General features: G+C 40.1%; 1 protein-coding gene across 3 annotated transcripts in view; it reads left to right on the top strand.

Annotated features, from left to right (window-relative positions):
* PPM1H (protein phosphatase, Mg2+/Mn2+ dependent 1H) overlaps positions 1-22,553 on the top strand; it is a 134,363-nt gene that overhangs the window by 88,145 nt on the left and 23,665 nt on the right. For all 3 annotated transcript variants that reach the window (XR_015803961.1, XM_014890885.2, XM_088165614.1), the window contains 2 exons: positions 6,914-6,998; positions 14,024-14,142. Coding sequence is in view for 2 of the 3 variants with exons in the window: in XM_014890885.2 (XP_014746371.1) it covers positions 6,914-6,998; positions 14,024-14,142 (204 nt within the window). In the remaining variant the exon portion in view is untranslated. The remainder of the gene's footprint in view (positions 1-6,913; positions 6,999-14,023; positions 14,143-22,553) is intronic.

The raw sequence follows: 22,553 nt of genomic DNA, 5'->3' as shown, positions 1-22,553 counted from the left end.
TTCATAATTTCTTTCTCTGCTTCTTTTCAAAGACAGGAGGAGATTCTCATCTTACTGCAAGAGAGGTATAGCATGGCTGGCTCCATGCTGTGGCAAAGACATGAAGAAAGGACCTTGAATGAAATTCTTGGGAATGCCCAGTCAGTGTCCTGGTGGAGCAAGGGCTGCACTCAGTAGTTGTGCTGCTGAGGTACTAACCCTTGGAGCAGCTGGGTGGCTGGCAGTCTGCAAAAAGCCATAGCAGAAGATGAAGAGTGAGCTTCATTGTTCTGGTAGGAAATGCCAGAGCACGCTCCTGTAGGAAGCTAGTTCTCACACCTTTTGTTGGCTGGAGGAAGCTGAAGCTCCCCCAAGTGATGAATGAAAGTGTCTGAGCAGCCTGCTATAACCCACAATGTAACATGAAGCTACATTGTCACAGGAAGAGCCACAAGCAGGGAGAGTCTGCTCCCGCTTAACGTTGGCTTTGTTTGGCTGAAAGAGAAATGATCTAGTGTTTCTATCCCGTCACAACGTTTCTGTGAACAGGCTCACGTTTGTGCAGAAAAATATGAAGAAACCAGGGCAGCATGTCTGTTGAGTGGCAGTAAATGGAAAATTAGGACAATTTACACTGTCTCTACTCCTTCCCTGGTTTGTTGCTTGTTTTCTTCTTGATAGTGATGCCAAGTAAGAGTTAGGACATTATCTTAGGTATTCGGCGTGGGGGGCAGAGAGGATGTGTTTTCAATTGGTATTGCTGACGATTGCTGCTTCCACCTGAGTTTTATGGTGATGGATATATCATCACTGGAAGCTCTTTTAATGCCAGCTAGATGTTGTATAATAATTTGTTCCACTATCCCCAGCCTGCCTTAATTAATACAGTTAAGGCAATAGTTTAAAGGCTTTGCACTATATTTCCACATTGTTAGTGAATACATGACATCAGTTCCATACTTATTGCCAGTACAGTGAGGTATTTGCACACCTGGTTTCTAAAGAAATGTTGAGAAATGGGTCTGCGTGAGACTGAGACTAATTCAGTTTGAAGACGTAAAACCAAGGTGCCAGTGCTGAATGTGATGAATGTATTAAAAATCATCAGTAATCATAATGACAGTAAGTTCCAGTACTTCATTGCAGAAAAGAAAAACATTTCTCATTTTAATTTTTTTATAGTCATTGTCTTTCACTTCTTAGCAATTAAGAAAAGGTGAAGAAGTAAAAAAACCACAACTGGTTTGAAGCTTACCAACCATTAGCATTGACCTTCCCTGGATTGTTTAAATATATGCACTTTGTTACCAAAATAAACAATACCCGTATAGACTGATTCTGTAGTTCTAGGATTTATTTTCTTTTTTCACAGCTATCTTGTGTCACACCTAATTAAAATCTATTGCTTAGTTCCCCTTTGAATATAATAAAACCCTGTCTTATTCTTTCTCTCAGTTTAATCCCTCTTTCTTTTTCATTGACACATTTTAATACCTTTGCAGACAGGCCAGACACTTCTGCTTCTTCTGTGCTGAATCCACATGCTTAACACCTTTTTAAAAAATGGATACAGCCTCCCTGTGGCTTGAATTGATATACACTGTCAAAAAGGGTTTTCTGAATGGTCTTTCTCTGTCACCTTTACCAGATTTTTTTTATTTTGTGTTGTAGAAATGTGCAGTTTAATGTTGTGTTTCAAATCATTTTTGGATGAAAAAGTGTGTAATGGAATCAGGATGTCCCCTGAATACTCCTAATAGTTGGAGAGATCTCTTTGTTTTGAACACCGGAATCCCAATAGACTTGTGACAGCAGTGGAATTACACTTTTGACCTTGTTCACTAAAGCGTTGCTTTCTCTGTATGATTAAATGAGAGTAACCAACAAGAGCTTCCTCTAAAATGTATTAGTTTCCTCTATATGTTTCTTGTAAGGAACATAGAAAGGATGCTGTGCAATTTTCAGCTGATTGTGTTTTCCACAAAAGAGAAAACAAACAAAAATCCAAAACCCTGTTTGATTCAAGGAGAGGTGGTAGTTGTTAGCTATATTAAAAATGCAAAAGCAATTGGTATATCAGTATTTTCCTTATGCCAGTGTTGTTTCTACATCCTGAGCGTCACAGCAGCAGTACAACACAGTGGCAGATTTTTATCCTTTTGTTGCTTCACTTTCCATGTATTTTAAAAGCAAATGTGTACTAAGGCACCTAATACAATTTCTAAGTATTGAATCTGAATATAGAAAATAACCATATACTTAATGTTCTGTGTGAATTTAGCTGATTGTTATGGACTACACAGTCATGTCAATCCAAAAGATAAATACACTGTTTTCTGCAAATGCATATGCAGCCTTTTAAGCTCCTGGTGTTTCTTTTAATTTACATGTGACTGAGCAGATATAGCCAGCTGTAGGATTTGCCATGACTGCCAGTTCTGCCTTGTGCATTGAGCCACTGGCACATCTCTTACTCCTTATTTACTTATTCAGGGTGGGGCTTCTCTGGATCAGAGGAACTCGTGAGGCCAGAAGATATACAAAATCAGATTCTTGTTTCTTCCATTTTAAGCTACTTCAGCTAAGCTTTGGGGAATTTTTTCTCCAATATATTCCTGTTTACAGTGAATATTCCAGGTCTGGAATAGTGAATGTACTTTCATTGTCATGCAGAGCACGTGAAATGCAATGGCAAGTACAATCCTGTAGTTCTTGTGGGTGGGGAGTTAGGGTTCAAAAGAGAGGAAAGGACTCAGGGAAATATAGTTTATTTTTAGAAGAGATTGGAATAAGTGACTTACTAGCCTCTGTGGCCTCAAGACTTCAGAGCAGTTTCTCACTGTAGACTATGCTGTGTGGAGAAAGCATCAGAGCATGGAGGGCAATGCACTGAGGAGGCTGCAGATCTGTGACTCCTGATTTCCAATCCTGCCGAAAAAAAGCTTTTGTTTTTTTAATTATTACTTCATTGACAATATAATTAATGATTGGTATGGGTCTGAAGCAACCTTGTCATCAGAGAATATTTGGTTAGTGTTGACATACTTGTTCTCTGCAAACATGAATCATCCATCTACCTTTGGTAGGCTCACCCCGTGGCTCTGCTATAATGTGTTTCACCAGTGTGGTGGAAATTAAAATGTCACTATTAAACATGGCAGAATCAGATGCTCTCTGAGCACTGCATCTATTCAAGTAGTTCTTGCTTCCTATGTAGTTATTTCTGACAGTTTAATAGGACAGCTGTATTCTGGCATAAAACAATAGATTAATATATCCTTAATACACAGGGAGTTAAATGCTTTCAGAACACTATTTCCTTGCATACATGTGTGTTTCATGCATGGCAGAAGCAGTAATGCTCATGTGACACCATGCTACTGCTTAATCCATTAGGAAGTGTAAAGTCAAAATTAATTGTCCTGCAGGACTGTATAGAGTGGGTCTCTAAAAGCAGTTGCTGGAGCTATTTGCAGCTGCTGCATCAGCTAGGCTCCCTCCTCGTGAGCAGTTATTGACTCTGGGCTATTGAATTCAGGGCTCTAGAGGTTGCTCGGTGGAAAAAGCCTTCAGTTGCTGCTTGGCAGCACTGTCACTGCAAGGTCACAGAAAGGGCACTTCATTCTTCAAACCCAATTAGAGCCTAATTCGGCACCTTTTCAATCGCAGGGGAAAATCCTACTGAGCAGGGTTGCTCCCAGGCCAGACTTTTGCACCCAGCCTCCTCAGTGAGACAGCCAACAAATGTGTCCCTTTTTGTCACTTGAGCCATCAGAAATACCCTTTTCTGTCATGATACAGCTAAGCAGTTAGTGCAGAAAGGTAAAGAGCTCTGTATGGACTTGTAAGCTCACCACAGTTGAATTTAGACCAGTGCTTTGTACACTTATGTCTGTGTCCTTCCCTTTACTCATATCAAGAGCTATCTTATTCCTCAGATCAAGTCATTTCACTCTTATGAACAGCTGTAACTTGCAAGTTGAATAAAATCCAACTGCTGAAAACACTAATGAAAAACATAAAACTCTCTTTTACCAGGTATCAACAGTGTTGCTTTAATTCCTCCTCCTCTGAAGATTTGTGTGTGTGTACGTGTATATGCTGGGTTGTGCTTTTCATCCCAGGTGGCTGCCAATTCTGGTGAAAATAAATTGAGCTATGAAAGGTTGACTCACTCGCCTCTGAATTGCTTTTCATATGATGTGAGCCCCTCAGGGCCCAATTCTACCCATAGAAGTGAGAATGACAGTTATCAAAATATATAGGAAGTGTGAACACAGAAAAAGGTGAACCCCAGACTGGTCTGAGTGGTCATTAAAAGATTAATTTCCTGTGAAATGATGATTAAAGGGGAAGCAAAGAATAACGAGAAAATTAGCCTGATGTGCTAGCAGTTATATCAATGTGTGGTTTTATATTAGGTCTTTCGGACAAGCAGAAGATCAGAAAATCCCTTATGACTCACTTAAACTAGTGTGTAAAATTTGGTTAGTGTCTGATCAGCTCCTTTGATCAGTCTAGTCTAGGCTGCTGCCAGAGTACACACTCTGTACTAAACCCACAGACTGCTTGAGTGGAGGCCTTCTCAAGTGAATCAAATAACGTATTAAAAAGTTATATAAAATGTTCACTGAGTAAATTAATCTGGTTCAAAGCTGAATACCTTTGGAACTGCAAAAATAAAAGCAAGTGTTGCAGAAGAGACGTGGTAGAGTTCTTAATTCATATTTAAATTACTGTTTCAGAAATGCAAAAGAAAAAATTTCAGCTAACTTTTATCATTTTTAATTGGAGAAGCATTTTTGTAAGCCTGTAGTCAGATTCCCTAAAAAAACAAAATATGTCAAAAATTATGCACAAGTTTTTTTAGGAAATTAAAGTGTTGCAACTACCATGTCCGTCTCAAGTTCACAATACTGGTTTTAATTAAGGGCCAGTGGGAACCTTCAAGTATGTAGGCTGCGCTCTTACCACCTCTAATTTCTACACAGGATTATTTGTAAGGAAGTGCTGGAAGTCCAAGAACAGTAAATTTGTTATCTTTCAAAGCAAAGCAGTTTCTCCCTCATTGCCAGAGCTTCTTCACACATCTGCCACTGTTGTACCATCCTGAACGTATCTGCTCTTTGCCACATGAATCTCAGAAATGTGAACAGTTAATTTACTCAAAGATAATGCTGCTGCCTTTTGCATACTAGCAATAGTAGATGACAATTTGGAGACAATTTTAGTCAAATGACCAATCCCCAAGACTTGGAAATCTGTTCAATGCCACTAATTTTAGAAATTCAGGTTTGTACCTGAGTTGTTTTTCTCAAGATGCTGATGTTTTGAATTTAGAAGTTTAAGTTTTCAATCTTTATGTGCCTACCATATTTCTTGTTTGCATTGCAGTGGCAGTAGACCACCTGGCATAGAGGCAATGACAGGAAATCGATCAAATTATCAAGGGAAGTAAGTTAGCTCATAAATAGGACATCAGTGGGGTGAAAATATCACAGAAATGGGACCATTTAAAACAGAGAAACTGGAATCTAAGTGGCAAATACCTTTTTTAGCTACAGCAAATTCTGTCTGAATTCAAGAGGAGAGCTAGTGTACTGCTGTTATCCAAACACTGAATTAATATACTGATGGCTGAGAAGCAGTTCCACAACAGGCATTAAAGTCTTTGGGATGATACGTAGTTTATCAAAAGTGCCCGACATTGTTCTACTTACAGAGCTGCCTGAATAATGGAAAGATAAAGGAACATAGTTGTTTGAGTGAATACATGAATGCAGAATGCAGTAGAAATATTGGGTGAATTCTTCCCTCCTGTGACTTGTCTTCCAGCCAGTGGCATTATACCAGGGAAAGATTGGACCATATTTTGTGTGCAGCATATCAGATTGTTAAGAGGCAGCAGGCAGGAGTTTGAGAAAATTTTCTCTCTGCCATTTGCAGAAGTGTGTATAAAATCTCCTGGCTAATCCACAGTCATTCAATTACCTGCCATCTTTCAGCAGGTAACTAAATTAAACTAAATTAGTTACACTGGTGTTAAATAGGATTTGCTTTGCTACTTCCATTTATTGTTGGAGTAGAAATGTTCTGACATGACACATGACCAATTAATAATTGGAAAGTGCTTGCATGAGTCATTTGAAGCCAGTAGTTTAAACAGTGTCAGCCACAACTGGTATTAAAACCTGCAAAGAGTCGTTCTACAATCAGTGATTCTGCAGCATCTCCTCTGAGTGTCTGCATTTCACTTAATAAAGATACCCTATAGATATCAATTGAAATAACGCTTGCCTTTGTTGCTTGGATGTTTTTGTGAGCTCTAAAATGAATTTGGCTTATACAGGTATATTTGTTACCCAGCCTAAAGGATGTAGGGCAGGAATTATCCTGTTCTGCTAACAACCTCAGTAGAAAAGAAATGGCTTTATTTGACTGTGATTCTGTGGTTACTGCACTGCAAAGAGAGAGAAAAGACAGCAACACACACGGACCTCTTTGGGGAAAAAAGGCCAACTTTATTGTACGGACATCCTGTATTTAAAGTGTGTTACATGCAGCTAGGACAGGACAGTAGTTCATTGGACAATTGGGAAAAACATCCTTGGGACAGCACCTCAGGATGTATGCCATGGGAAAGACACCAGGTGTTAATCTTTATTATGAATTCCATTCTGTTTTTCACCATGTTGTCAACCTGGGAGACTTCCTCCCTGACTGAAGCTGTAGTCAGCTTGTCAGCCTGGGAATGGAGCTGAGAGTCAGGAGAAATCCAGGCCTGAAAAGAATGTCCAAGCTGTAATTCCTTAGCTCTCTAAATGTGTGTGTCCACATGATTCTGAAGAGAATAAGAATGTGATTGTACTCTGTGGTTTTCTGGGTTTTTTACCTTTTTTTTTTCTGCACTGATGATGTTTTATTACTTTTACAGAGCTATAATAATCCGAAATGGCGAAGTCATTCCAATGTCTTCAGAATTCACTCCAGAGACTGAACGCCAGCGACTTCAGTATCTGGTAAGAGACCTGAGGACCAAATCAGATGCTGCTGATGACAAGCATTGCCTAGTAATATCAAAGGCTCAGAGAAACACTGTTAACTTACTGTGACTCAGTGAAGGATGATGTGTCCACTGAACACCAGTGACTGATCATGTATGTCTTTAAGCCATCAGCAAATGTGGAGAAAATCCTGGTGGTGCAAATCTCAATGAAAGGAGTATTACCCCTTTGGCAAAGGCCATTGGTTAGCATGGCTGTGCTTATGTACATTGTTCAGCCTCAGACCCTTCAGCAGTGCAGTGGTGTTGGATTTTGAGAGCTCAGACATAGAGCTAATGAGCCACAGATGTATTTCAATCCATCCTAGTGCTTGCTATGTGACAGTATAAAATACCACAGACTGCTCTTTGTTTGTATGTGAGTAATATTGCAGAGTTCAATTAATTTACTCTGACAGTATGCCAGTAGTATCTCCATCAAGAGAAAGATATCCAACTTAGAGGTGATCTCAGTGAACATTAGTAGCTGCAGGATAGGATGGGTGATCAAAGATTAGTTTTATGTACTATAGCGGCACCCATAAAGCTGGGATGGGGTGACTAGCTGGGGACACATGGGATGCTATATAGACCAAACTGTGTTGGCTAATAAACTGCCTGAGTAATATAAGTCAAAACTTGTTATTTTTCATACAAACCATCCTGTTACTTTGAAGTCAATTAGTTGTTTGTCAAAATATAATTCCTAACAGAGCTGAGAGATTTCCTTTGTTCTTCTTTTGTTCTGTTTGCTTCTTCTGTTCTGTTTTTTTCCTTTTAAAAATTTAAGTTTCAGTCAAGGCAGGCTAACTCTCAGCCTTGCCTGACTCAAGGTGAACAGGCCAAGGTTAGTGGTCTTCTCAGATCTTAAGGCGTCTTCTGTTTTCAACGTGGACCAAGCACTGTGGTTTGAAACTAGATAAAATGCCAGTGCTTGAAAGGTGGTGATGGAAGGTTTTAGAAAAAAAATTTTGTTTCCTCAAAATGGTCACATTTAAATTTTTTTCAGTCGATTCATTGGCTTAAAGCTTAAAATTTCAGAGGAAATACTGCTCTGGGACTGTTCATATTCAGAGAACCAAATGGAAAAGAGGCATAATAAATATTTGCAGTTCGGTTGCATTTAAAATAATTTGTTTGCCTCTAAAATAAAAGGTATCTTTAGCATCTAGGGAGTCTGCTACTTCTGTACGAAATATGAGACAAAACATTGCCTAGGGTTTCTTTTTTCTCTTTTGATATCCTTTCTGGCTTAAATTTGAAACCAATAGCTGATCTGAAAAGCATTTCTGCTGTTTCCTGTGGAAAATTCCTTTACCTTTGTTTGTCCATTTTAATTCTTTATGTAATAAATAGGCCAGGTCTATGGGTATCATGTTCAAAGAGAATACATGCAAGACAGCAAGAGCGTGAAACAAAATTACAGATCATTTCAAACACAAGATTCCCTAAGGAAGATTTTTTACTCTTGTGTTTAAAAAAAAAAGAAAAAGATGACCTCAAATTTCTTGCATGGTTGGCATAAGCATTACACTCCAAAGTTTGCATCTGTCTTGCTAAGTAGATCCCAAACAATCCCAAACAATTCCTCTTACTTGTTTGTCCCTGTGCTCTGCTGTTACTCTATTCTACCATCAACATCTCTGGTCTGTTATTCTGTCTGAAAGTTATTTACTTTGAGTCTCTTTTCTTATTTGCAGTTAAAGCTGGGTTTCTTTGTTTCAAGCATGTTGTGCTACTCTTCCTGTACAAAAGGAAAAAAATCCCTTATTCAGTTTGGCATTAATATTTACTTGGTAAATGCAGAGATACTGTTCACTATAAGGAAGTTACTGTATAAGCAAAGGAAGGGTATGGATTTACAGCCTGCAGGCTGTTCTCTGTGCAGCAGACACTGTTGGTGCAGTCAAGATGAAGGAGCTTCCCTCCGCCTTTAGAGCCTGTTGATTGCTTTAGTGACACAGGATGTTCTTGTAGGCACTCTTTTCTGAGCCTTAATTTCTGTGTGGAAAGAAATCCATGGGATAATGAGTTGTTCGGGTCATGTGAATATCTTTATTTTAAGTCCTCCAGTCTAGTCCTAGACAAAATTGTGCTTCAGCTAATAGTGATTGAATAACTTAGGGGGGAGGGAAACAAATGTTTTCCCTGTCCTGTCAGGTTTATTGCCATGCCTCTGGCATGGAAACCTGAAGAGAACAAGTTGACTATCCAGTTGTTCTGACTTTGAAGCAGCTCTGTGCCTGGTCATCACTCTGTAGGAGGGCAGTGGTGGGGCAGCATCTAGCTTCAGACTTCAGGCAGGCCATATGGCAGAGGCAGACTTCTATGTCATGCAACTTGTGAGAGTATTGCAGAAGGTAATCAATCCTTCAGTCAGAGAACCGTTCTTAAGATGTAAGGTATGCAAGCTTTGCACCAGTATTCCCTTGGTCCTTCAGCTTCTGTAGAGGTTCAGTACACCATGTTGCTTCCCTCCCACTAGTGAGCATTCAAAAGCCTCATTTTCTTCTGATTCTCTGTGTCTCTCTTGTAGTAGGAGACCTCCACACTGTGCTTGGGAGAAGTCCTGACTTCCCATATGAGTGTATCTTGAATGAAAAAAAAAAAATCCAAAAAAAAATTACTGGATTTACTGCTCTGGTACATTCAGCAGTTGTGCAGGCAGTGTCAGCCAGAAGCAATTTTTCTTTCATCTTCTGAGGAGACTATTAATTTCAGTCATGATAGTCTGAAATTGCAACAGTAAATAGGATAGATTTTGTTACTTACTCCCTTGGAAAATGTTTTTAAAATGAATGATGAATTGAGCATGCTGCAGATGGGTGTATTCCTATTAGTTACTGTAGTTGCACTTTCAAGATGTCCTGTGAGGTCAGCGTTGTGTTTGTAGCATCTTCATGTGTACAGCCAAACTGCCCCTCAAAAGTTCGCCAGAAATGGTGCACCACTGCTACCAGTGCAGATGTCACTGCTAGTAGAGACTTGGTGGCCACCAGTGACAGTGACCATGGGTGCTCTTTGTATTTACCACCTTTCATGCATGAGCCCAGATTGTCATGGGCTCAAAGGGGATCTGTTCTTACTTTGTTGCTCAGGTGAAGAGAAAAGAGTCACTGACTCACCTGCTGAAGGATGCCTGTAGCACCTGAGCCTGAAGGGAAATGCACCTAGATCTCCTAAATGTCCAGTCAGCACTTTAATTACAAGTCAGTTAAGATGTAATTCTCTTACAGTTTTTGGCTCCCTGTATCACCAAGCGTAGGATTGCTTCATCTGTCTGACACAGTAGATGATGCTATGGTAAAAGAGATGTATGGTTCCATGGATGGTTCCATGGAAGGGGTCCTGGCCTTTTGCAAAATGACAGACCAATCAAGAGATGGATTTGGCTTCTGGTCTTCTCCTTCCTTTTACCACCATATCCTTTAATTTTAATCTCTCTTTGGTTTAAGTGCGTCCTTATGATAATGGCCAAGTCATTTGCAAAGCTTCAGGGTGCGTTGGGCTGTGCATGCTGGTGTGAGCAGTAGTGCCATATAGGTAGAATATTCTTTTGGAGAAAAGAGCACAATAAGATAAAACAATGAAGTTGTAAGATATAGTTTGTGTAGGGGAAAGCAGCAAATCTGAAAATAGCACAGGATGCAGTGAAACCACTAGTGCCAGTGACTTTCCAGTACAGTGCCTACTGAAGGAGCTGGAAAGCCAGTGGCAGGCCTTACTCAGGTACAGATAAAATACTTGCAGTGTTTTCTGCTGCCTAATTAACTGGCATGCTATTGTGTAAGTCTAGGTTTATCTTAATTTCATGTTTGCTTTTCTAATCACCAGGAAACACAGCAGGAAGTAAATGCCCTTTTTAAACAACCATGACTAATACTTCTTTGACGGAACTCCATTTTGAACAACTAATTTTGAATGCAGTACATCCAGCCACAAAATACACCATAAAATGGCAGAGTAGCAAAAACACACAATGCAGACTATGCCAGATTTATGTCAAAGACTCTAACAGCTTCTGAAAGAGAAAATATGAAAAATGTTCCAGTTCCATAACACAGAATAACAATGTTGTCTGAAAATACCTCGTAAGGATATAGGAAGTGTTGGATAGCCACAGTATTTGTTAATTTTCAGGTTCTCTGAGTGGTGTTTCTGATCTGAGGTTTTTGCAAATCGACACCAAACAAATTTAAAATGGAAAATACATTGTGTCATCACAGGTGAAATTCTAGTAGTCAGTTCACTTTTCTTTTTTTTTTTGTTTGTTTTGTTTTGTTTGATCACTTGAAGGGATTTAATTGTTCTGCTTGTATATCTGTTTGGAAGATATGTGGATTTTTAAACTGTTGCTTTTTATTTATTTTCTGGTTCTGCTGCCCAGCACAGTTCTGTTGAGGTGGGGAGAAGAATCCTGCCTTGTACATGGAGAATAGTTTTCAACAAACCCAACTGGAAGTTGCAGCTTAGTTTTATAGTAGAAACATTCTTCTCTGTAGAATTACCAGTGAAGCATCAAAAATAACTAATTATTAAATTAAATGTTAAAAATGGTAAAAAATATGAAAAATTTAAAAATCAAACAAAGCACAACAAAAATCCCCGTTTCTTCATGTAAGAATTCAGATCACAGACACCAGCAGATTCCAAATTGCTCTTTACCCTCTGTTTCACTGATGCCAAAAATATTAGAATCAAGTTAAGATCCCTGGATTGTAAATCAAACTTTGAGGCTTGGCTGCAGAAGAGAAGTCTTATTTGAACATTAGCAGTCCACCGGTAACTTCTTTAATCTTATTTCAGTTACGACCTCAGACTTTCCATTTGAGTAAATCTTTATGCAGTGCAGTCTCTCCTGATTGCTTTACCTTTTCAATAAAGGAAATTTTGGTTTTAACTGAAAAAATGCTAAAAGCCTGTAGTGTTTTTCTTCTGGACCTCTTATTCAGACCAGTAATCTCACAATCTGAAGGTTATCATTTTGATATCAGGTGTGATGTTTTTTTTCAAATATGACCTTGTTTTGTAGGCAGGTGACAGTATTTAGCTGGTAGTGGTTTAATCAAGATAGGCTGTGCATTTTTAAAAGTGAACTGAATTGCACTTTCAATGCAGACTGACTTCATTGTTTACAATATCATAGACTAAAAAATTTTAAAATAGCAATACAATCCAGCTCTTTGTTATCATACGAAGAACAAATATCGTTCATACATTGATATACATCAAATAGTTAGGAATTTTCCATCTTTTTTGCAACTGGAATGAAAAGAAATAAAATAAAAAACTTATGTGTACTTTTACATGAATTTTCAGAATTATGGAAATATGAAAAGTCTCATTTGGACTAATACTGCTGAACCTCTCAAAAGTCACTGGTGCTTCTCAACCATTTCTGTAATGGGGAGAGGGATCCAGTTAGAGGGCCCTTGACAATAATATTTGGGTGGAGAAGGTGACCTTGGCTGATTGTAGACTGAAGGAAAAAAATGTTATTCCCTTAACTCTACACAGAGAGAATTTGATGGAGTTCCTATTCCATGGAGGGATTGTGTGCTTAAAAGCCACCTCTTTGGAAGCAGAATCCAATCTTGTTGGCTACACACAGAAACCTTCCTCAGTCCTGTTCCAACCAACTTGAGGTGTTTTCTGGAAGGATGTCTGGTGACAAGAGTGGAGACAAACTGATAGAAAGTGTTGTGATGTACTAAATTGAGTGGGAGCAGGCTCAACTCTTAAATGCAGGGAATATTTTATTGTGAACTATCTGCATGACAGGTGGCAGGTAGATCAATAAGGGCTTTCAGTGCTTCCTGCTGCTCTACCTTTGGTGAGCACTAAATTTATGACATAACACACAAACTAAACCCCAGCTCATTTCATCTTCCTTGATGGCAGCTGCTGCTGAAGATAAGACAGACTTTATTGCCTTAACTGGCTGGATAAGGAAAAAGAGTTATCTGCAAAAAGGTTAAGAAATGCAACTTTCTTCAGTTCCCTATCTAATTTGACTGTATCTTTTATAAGTGCTCACTCACAATGCATCTTTGCGGAGGAAGAGAGAAAGGCTTGCTTATTTGAGTACTAAAGAGAAAGGAGTAAGATTTATTTCAGAAAGAATAAATAAAGTGTGTTTAGGATTAACCTATCATGTCAAGTGATCAGTGTATGAGTTCAATCCAAAAATTTACACAGGATGAAGAGCCTTGCAATGCTCTCTACTATCGTCAGCTTTGGAGAATATGAGCCAGAGGCACAACTCTGGCAAAGAGGCCTCCCAGCATCTGCAGAGCAGTGCATCAGAGAGGACATGAGCAGCAATTGAACATTAGAACTATCAAGGACCTTCGTTGCAGTTGTGACACAAAACTTCTGCTGCTTTTCTAAAAGTCTGTTTTGCATGAAGGATGTAGTTTTTCAAAAACAAGAAAATAAATTGCTCTGTAGCTTGTTTGTTTGCAGTGTCGTGTGATGGGGTGCATTTTTCTTGAGGTGGTGATAAAGTGTGGTACCAATGTTAGGTTTCCTGTGTTGTTGGCATAACTAAACTGGGAGTTAAAAAGCTTGAGCTTCACTGCACACTCACCCCTCCAATTGCCTCCATGGCTTTGTATTTGATCATTCCTTTGTTTCTTACTGACTTAAAAAGGGCATATGTTCTGGTTTTTTTACAAAGCTCTACAGATTCCTTCAGAGTCAATGGATGAAGTGTAGTTTGGAGATCCCAAATCTTGAGGAGCAGGGAGAAGAAATGAAAGATTTTGAGGGCAAAGGACTGTTCCCTATAATGCTGCGTCTGGATTTCAGGCAGGGGCAGAAATGGTGTATATTCATTGTTTCCTGTAAAAGAGCACATCATCTTCTTTATTTAAAAAGAAGGGTAGAGGAGTGGGTGGAATTTGTGTGGGAAGGGACCAGAAAGGGATGGTAATATCATCTCATTAAAAAGAGAAGATGTCTTTTTTTATGTGGTATCTGTGGTTTGATTTCTGCCCGCAGGCTTACATGCAGCCTCACTTGCTGGGAAATGAATTCACACATTTAGAGTTTCCACGGAGGGTGCAGCGCAAGGAAGTTGGAAAGAGGATGCTGTACCGTGACTTCAACATGACTGGCTGGTAAGAATGTGTCCTTCTCAGCATGGGGTCAACCTTCTCCCCCAACCAATGCCTGCCTTGTACCTATCTTTGATTAGTGTAAACTGCATCAAACATGGAGGTGTACCCCTGCGCACTAGAAAAAAATGCATTTCCTTATTTCAGGTGTATCTTTCTTCTAGAAGATGTTTTAAATAAGTTGACCTCCCTTGAGAGAGTTCATTTTAATGTGTGAGCAAGCATATAAAGGCAAAGATGTGCCAGGAGATCTTTCTGAAAGCTAAACAATTTTCCTATCTTGGAATAGCTTTTTATAAATTCTGAATCAGTGGGTCAGACATTTGTCTTTTAAACCAAGATATTGGGCCATCATGCCTTCACATACCAAGGAAAGCTTGCAGAAGGGAAGAGCTGCCTCCCCTATTCCACTACAGCTTGGTCTGAATATCCCTTTAGGAATTGTTTTAAACATGGGCCTGTGTGAACACAGCCAGCTTAAAATGAAAAGTCTTGAATGAACAGCATGGACTTTAAAAAGTGAAGACAGAAAGAATGATGTGGGGTTTTTGTTTCTGGCTAAATGTCTTCATTGTTTTTTGGGTTCAAGAGGCTACTTGGAGGAGCCCTAATCTTTGCTGATGTGAGTTCTGTGCGTGTCCTGTAAAGGCAAAAGCCCAATATATGCAGATGGTCTTCACTTTCACACCATTTGTGCTTTAGTGTCTGTAGTAAATGTCCTTTCAGGAAGAAAAAGAACTGAGAAAAAGAAAGCCTGTTTTAGATTTGGAAGCCTGGATTCTCACATACAACTACAGCTCTACATAACTTTTGCTTTGTTCCATGCTTTATGGACCATAAATATAATGATGTTTTAATGGCAGAATAATGATCTAAGTTTAATATAATCTGAAGTGTTTGTGCTGCACATGTAAATCTGAGAATAACCATCATTGTCTGTCATCTTGAACAGAATATGCAGTTTTACCCTGAGAATGATGACTTCACATTTTAAAAAGGCTACAGGCATGAGTAAAAGAATGGGAACAGAATAAGAACACTGGATCAACTGAGGACTTAGACAGCAAAACATTTGGAAGGTCATGAGACACTCTCCCAATTTCTGCAGAAGGAAGGTTTTTTTGTTAAACTCCCAGATGTCTCTGGAGGCACCAATAAGGAATAGCTTCTTGTAGACTTCGAAAAGCTCTTTTTCAGGATGTGACATGCCAGTTGGGAGGGAAAACATGGGGGAGAGCTACAGAAATATCATAGGCCATGAACTTCCTGAGATGAGGGCAAGAACAGATTTCTGTCATCATCGTTGGAAGGAAAAGAGGGTTTCTTCAGGTTCATTGGGAGTTGTTTTGCATTTCCCTGGTTGGTTAGTGGCCTGGATAGGAAGTGAGGTTGGAAAGGTTGAAGTTGCAGTATTGGCAGGTGACACCACAGCTCTTTTCCTATTAAACAAGAATGACCGTGAGGTACTGCAAAGAATTAAGTGATTAACACAAATGGGCATCACAGTGATAAAATTTGGTATTGATAAATACGAAGTAAAGCATGAAGAGGAAAAATAACTATTTATGCACACTAGAGGTTCCAAACGAAATGTCAAAAAACTCAGTGGCAGTTTTACTTACTACACTATTTTTTTCAGTCCAAATCACCAACAGAATGATGAGATTCATACAGCAATGGACAGTTTAAAAGTTAAGTGAAGAGATAATTCTGTATATTAGTTTCTACCTCACTTGTGAATGTGTGCATAGCGCTTTACCTTATCAAAAACAGTTATTACATAGTTAATACTGTTTGGCATTAGCAAAAGGAACAGAAATTCTAAATGTAGAATACTGAGTAAGGTAGAAGAACTTTGGTAAGTCAAACTGGCAGATTTGATTCAATGTGCTGCTTTTCAGTACTGGTTTGTAAACTCTCTTAGCTCTAGCATATAGCAGGGAGGGGAAAACAGGTTTTTTCCAGTTGATTTTTCTAAATTTCTTGAAGTCTAGGATACACATTGATCCAGTTAGAGATTCTAATATGGTCAATGCAAAAATTGTCATCAGTTCAGTACAGATATGCTTAGCTGTAAACAGTTATTCTGGAATAAAGGCTTGAACTGTGACTTGAAAAATTCAAATCTGAATTCATCACAGTATTGTCCCAGATAAAGGTGACCTGTGCCAATTAGAAGCATGTGGAGACTGTGATGAGGCTACCTCTCCCTGCTGTTCCTTTTGACTTCTGGATGGAAGTGAAAAATGGGGCCTACATTTTTGTCCTAATAAAAGAATTTGAATCTTTCAGCTGCTCCATATTGCACAACTAGTGCATCAGTTACCTCTTTTTGGTTGCCTCAGGACAATAAAATTATGAGGAAATTGCTCTATTGCCATACATTTGTGTAAACAGAGCTCTTCTGAATAAAGATCCATTTATTTTTGCAAGGTTTTGCCTAAGGTGTTTGTTACCTGTTGAATTGTGTGCAGTGATCCCCTAGGCAGAGGGGAAGAAATCAGTTTCTGTTTATCTAAAAGTCTGGGTTAATTTTAATGGTTGTGATTGTGGACAAAACATTACATTTTCAGTTTGGTGGGCCCTCAGATGTGATGGTTTGAGGTGGCACAGGTTTCTTAGTGGCTGTTTTCCACTTCAACGATTTTGCTTCTATTTTCTTCCCTTTCTTATTCCTGGATTCAACTGATGCACCAAGACACAGTGGCCGAGGACATGTCTGTTTTGCATTTGTTTCTAAGGACACTATCTATCATGGAGAATAAATTAGCATATATATTCCTTTTCTAGAAAATGTCAGATGGCACTTTGGCCCGCCAGTAAAATGCTGCTGAACTTTTATCATATACAGTGCAGATGATCAATTGTCTGAATTGGTTTTTGGTCACTAACCTCACTGTTTGTTGCCATTTGCACATAGGTGTAGAGAGGTGCAGATGATATTAGGAAGAAAGAGCTACTCTTACACTTAATTACGTAATCCTTTAGTGAGAGAATGTAGAACACGCTATGCTTTGATGTTTCCTCAGGAAAATAAACTGGTTTATTCTGCAATTCAATATGCTTTTCATGTTTTCCGTTAGGAGTTGTATGACCTTTTTTCTTCATTTTTATCCTCTTCCTTTGGTCCAGAGCTTTTCAGATTCTCAACAATGGCTTGGCTTGCCCAGCTTGTTTGGATTACAAAAGATTATTGTCTTTGGGTTCTGTTATAATGTATTTGGCCCTTTATTTTTTGCTTTCTGCTTTTTCTTTCTTTTTCTTTCTTTTTTTTTCATGTGAAGTTTCCATACCAGCTTTGTCTCCACAGCCCACAGTGGTAGCACCAGTTTCAGCAGTTACCACAGAACAGTGGTAGCTGCCAAGTTTCCCCACAGCATTAGGACAACCACTGATCCAGTTATGTATACCACATCACTAGTCCAGGCTGCCAGTAACTGCTTCTCTCTCCAGCTCGCCTACCCTTTCTCCTTTCTTTTCAGTGGCAATTGCAATTAGAAATCATGCTATGTTAAATATACGTAAAATAAATCCCACATTGCTGAGAGCTGACCATGAGCCGCCCTTCCTGCACCCTTGCCCCCTGTGCATTGTGGTTCAACAACGATTGCAAAACGTGCAGTGTAGCTGGCAAGGCATCTTAAGAGCAGTGTGTCCTGCTGAACAAGCTTTCAAGCTCTCTCAAGTCATAATTTGCTGGCAGATATCTTGACAGTCTTTCACAGCTGGGTCTCTGTGCTGGAGTTTCCAAGCCCATGCATTGCAGAGGTTAAACTAGTACTGGAGAGAGGTGCCCTGGTGGCTTTGACAAGTCCTGACAATAGAAGCATCAGGAAAGACTCAGAGGCCATGTAAGCAGAGAGTGGTCAGTGCTAAAAAAGGGGGTGAGTAACCTGAAGTGGAAATATGAGGGGGAGAAACAGTAGGCCTAGTGATAGCTGCTCCTTTATAGGACTGCACAGAACCAGTGTTCTCTCTCTCTGGCTTTTATTTAAAGTTAAGATACAGCTGGTCAGATTTCCTTCACATGTACATCCAGTGTGAACAATTTTGAAGTACTTTGCTTGGACTATATCCTAGAACCTTCCCAAACCTGGATTTCTGACTGGCTGTGTCCTTCACTGTGGCTCCTTCCAGAGTTCCCCTCTCAGCCTTCTGTGGGGCTGGAGAAGCTGTACAGCACTGTGCTTAAATGAAGGCATCCAGAAGGCACTACCAGTTGGCATCAACATCGATGGTGTCAAAGTTAATTTTTGCTCCTCCTTGGAACAAAAACAGTGGCTTTTCTGCTGCTTGCATTGATGTGGAATTTAAAGGATTGTTTCCAGATCAGAACTTCAGCTTTTTTACTTTATTTTAGCATGGCAAAAAAGACCTAGATAACAAGTATGGGTTTTGGCCTATTTGTTGTTTGCTTCCTTTGCCCTCCAGGAGAGGCAGAGATGAGCAGCATCCCATCAGAAATGGTTTGAGGTAGTGTGGTGCCCACCACATATCATGGGCTGAAGCCCAAGGCGGTAGCAACGGGGGTAATTGGGTACTGTCTCTGGGCATGCTATCTTTGCAGCAGCAGTTGAGCCCTTGCCAGCTCGGTGTCCATGTGTCTGGTGAAGGGGTGCTGTGGCACATGGGGTCAGCCCCCGAGGGTCAGCCTGTGCTGGGGAATTGCTTGCATGATTTATTCCAAAGCAGGGAGGCTAGTGCCCTGAGGTGGGCACTAAGCAAAACCCATTTTATTCTAGAGTCAATATTGTCCACTGCCTGGAAAGCTGCCAGCCTGCTCTTCACTCGCCCTTTTCTTTCCAGCAGTGAATGTCTTTCAGCCTCTAAGCATCTGATTAAAAAAGCAACTTCACTTTTCAAGCTGTTTTATTTTGCTGGGGATGAATGCCTTTGCTTTCATTGTGCAGCCTGCTTTGCCGTCTGTGGTTCAGAGTCCAGCTCACAAAAACCAGGCTCTCATTAATCACTTATCGGGGATCCAGAATACCCCGGTGAGAGCCAATGTACATGTTTTGCTTGGTAATGTGTGAGCTGATTTGAACAAATATTGCTAGTGTGACCACTGTCTTACTCTTAATTGCTGGGCTTGATGTCCTTTGACAGCACATTCATGTAGCCTGCCCAAGGAGTGCCTGAGCAGACTGAGAAATACCACAGAAATACTTTATGGAGATGGCACCTGTGCTGCACCCTCCTCTAATATAAATTGATTTATTGAATCAAGCACAAAAGCCCTGCTACAGAAACCTCAGGCTGTAGTCTCTAGAGAACCATCTAATAAAACAGCCCCGACTGACACTCCTCATTACCTTTTCCACCAATCCCAAGGCAGTATTTAAAGTGACAGTATCCCTCTTTTTGGCCTGAATTTATCTGCTGACTAATGCCTGTGGGTCTAATTAGCTTAGCATTATTAGTCCTATTCAGATAAACTGCATTTCCTAACAGCTTGATTCCAACTTGTAAGAAGTAATTGGAAGTCTGCAAACCCTATGCTCTAACCTGCTTGATTGCACCTTTTAGCCAAAATCATGTAATTTGCAAAAAGTCATCCTTTCTCCTGTTTTTGTTTTTTTTTTTTAATTGAGCTTTTTTGTCTAGTGAAACATTCTGTGTTTTTTCTGCTGAAATCCTGGCTGTATTGTTGTGTTTGAGACCTCAGCCGTATCCTTTGTACAATCACCAGGGAGTGATCAAATTTTAATTTCATAATTACTTCATGAGAAAGCAACCTTTTCCCTAGTCATGCCTGGTATTCATTTCCTTCTGGCAACTTACATTTTCATAATTTAATGATTATGGAGCACCTTTGCAGCACTGGGCCATTCTGGAGGAGAGAGAGAGGATATCATTTTTGCAGTAGAAACCATCATCTGCAGTCCCCTCCTTACTTTCTGTGTCTGTGCTTTTTTCTCTCTCTGCAAGGTGGTGGGGAGCGGGAGGGGACATGCCTCGTTGATGCACACAACTAGAGCAGCTTGCTGGGCTGTGCCTAGGTGTCTGGGGCACAGCTCTGCCGTGATAAATGGCTGTTTGCAATGCGCATGTTATGCATCTTTTCAGGATTTGCAGCCTTCACTGCAGGAGCAGCAGGAGGTTAGAGCTGGCCTGCTGTGTATAGCACGTCTCCTGACGTGAATGGTTCTTTCCCCCAAGTGTGCACATACCACAGGACCTGAACCAGAGTCTTTGGGGCAGGAGAAAGCAGAAAGAGGAAAGTAATATGCTGCAACAAAAGAGAAAGATTAAGTCAGGAGTAAAGCTCTGTGTAAATGGCCTCTCTGGGGCCAAATGAGAGTGATAAGAAAGACGTTGGTCTGAGTCATGTCTTGCAAGAGCATCTCCCTCTGGAAGCCATGCAGACCTGTCCCTGCATGGCTGTGCATCTCCAATTGGGCTTTGCCTTGACGCGGAATCAGGTGCTGCATATGAAAGAGCAAACAAAAGAATCCCAGTCTGTTTTGTCAGAAGGAAACTAAACTGGAATGAGATAATCCTCAATCTGAAAATCCAAGCAAAAGCAGCCCTTCTTCCTGATAAGGTGAAGTCTCTTTCCACACTCATGGCTTTTTCTGACTTCCCCATCTGCACAAATTTGACATAACCTCAGCTAGGTCTGTGGCACTTCTCTTTCTTTCCCTTGTTACCAAAAATTGATTTATGGCTCTGCTTCTGGCTGAGAGGAGGCCCCTTACTCCTTGGAGGAGTTTCCAACACTGCTGTGGAATGGTGAGGTCTCTGCTTGCTGTGTCTCACTGCCTCCTTCTTCCTGCACTTCAGAGATCTTTCCCAGAAGAATTTGCTTTGTGATTCCTCCTTAACCTCAATCTCCTTTGCTTCCAGAGGATCCCAGCTAGCAAGTGTGGAGGAGGCACTGTGAGTTTAACATGCAGCCTTTCTCCAATCTCCCATCTGCCTCACAACAACTTTTTAACAAGAAATATGGCAAAAGATGAATTTACAGATGTTTTTTTCTGTCCATCATGGTGCACTCCAGTGCACTCAGCCCATATAGTTAACAGCCCACTTCCCTTACCCTCTATCTCCAGAGTAAATTGCTGACAAATCTTCCTGTTTGTCTTTTAAGAGTAGAAGAAATGAAATAAATTTTAAGAAGTGCTCAAGGCAGCAGGTTCACTGGGGGCAAAAAAGAAAGACTTAGCCTGCTGAGGCTGTTGCAAGAAAACCTTATTGATGTGCAGCTGCAGTATCTGCACACTGGTTTGCCACTCAGTAGTGGAAGCTCAACAGCTCACAAAAAATGAATGAAAGCATTTGCAATACTCTTGCTCTGTCCATCCCAGCCTCTGCTTTTAAATACCTTCATAATTTTTTTTTCCTGATCTATCTTTTTTTGGGCAAGGTCCTCTCTAAATGCTTGAGATGCTTGACAATCCTGTCCCTGACTTTCCTTCTACCACTTTCTTTTAATGCTTCAACAGAGGTGAATGGACTAAAAAGTCAGCCACATTCCCGGAAGTGCCTGAAAAGATTCTGGTGCTTGCATCTTTAAACTGGGCTGGCCAAAATGGATAGTTTGTTTTGTTTAGGAATTACTTCCACAGGAATATGTGGTGCTGGTGCTCTCCGAAGTCCAGACTCCGTCTTAGGACTGTACACAGTAGTGAAGGCTTCCTGGAGGTCCAAGACTCATGTATTAGTCTGATTTGACCAAGCCAGAGGTCATAGATGTGTACAAGTCATGCTGAGACTTTATTAACTTTAATTTTTATATTGATAGAACTAGGATTTGCAAAATTAAGCATTGTACATTTTCAAGTTCATAAGAAGGTGTTTCTGAATTCTCTGTGAATAATAAGGGCTTTATACTTGTATGTTTTCCTCTTTACTTGATAGAAGGCCTGTGAGGGTATCTTGGTTAAGGTACATCTTTCCCTAAAAACTATTTTGTGCCCATGTGCATGTGCATTGGTCTTTGATTTGACTTTGCCATAATCTTCTCTCTTAACAAACATTGCTGTAGTTTGTGTGCCTTAATTATTTTTGTTTATTGCAATTTTGATTCATTAAACTATGTGTCAGATGAGCAATAGGGGAAAAATACTGAGACAGCGAACACTGGAGCTAACCTATCTAGAGGGTACTTAGTATCAGACAGTGCTATCTGGAGTTAGAGATACTGACTCTGCGGAAGCACAAGTGTAAGGACATTTTTTAAGATTATGACTGAGTTGAGACATAAATTGTATAATTTTCAGTGGTTCTGTGCCTAACCTGCACTACACATCTTTTCTTTGTGATGGTAAGCATGCACTTACACTGGTTAGATGCCTGGAGTTCAACAGACAGTACAGATGAACAGCTCCTTTTGGACTGGTGGCTTGAGCTCTGTTACCCAAAGGGTGAGCTCCATTCCACTGATTACTTGTGTGGGAGGGGAAAAAAAGAGT

The sequence above is a fragment of the Sturnus vulgaris genome, chromosome 5 (genome assembly GCF_052056855.1).
Source record: "Sturnus vulgaris isolate bStuVul1 chromosome 5, bStuVul1.hap1, whole genome shotgun sequence".
NCBI classification, from domain to species: Eukaryota; Metazoa; Chordata; class Aves; order Passeriformes; family Sturnidae; genus Sturnus; species Sturnus vulgaris.
Note: the sequence above shows the minus strand (reverse complement) of the source record. Positions and strands in the feature narration are given on the sequence as shown.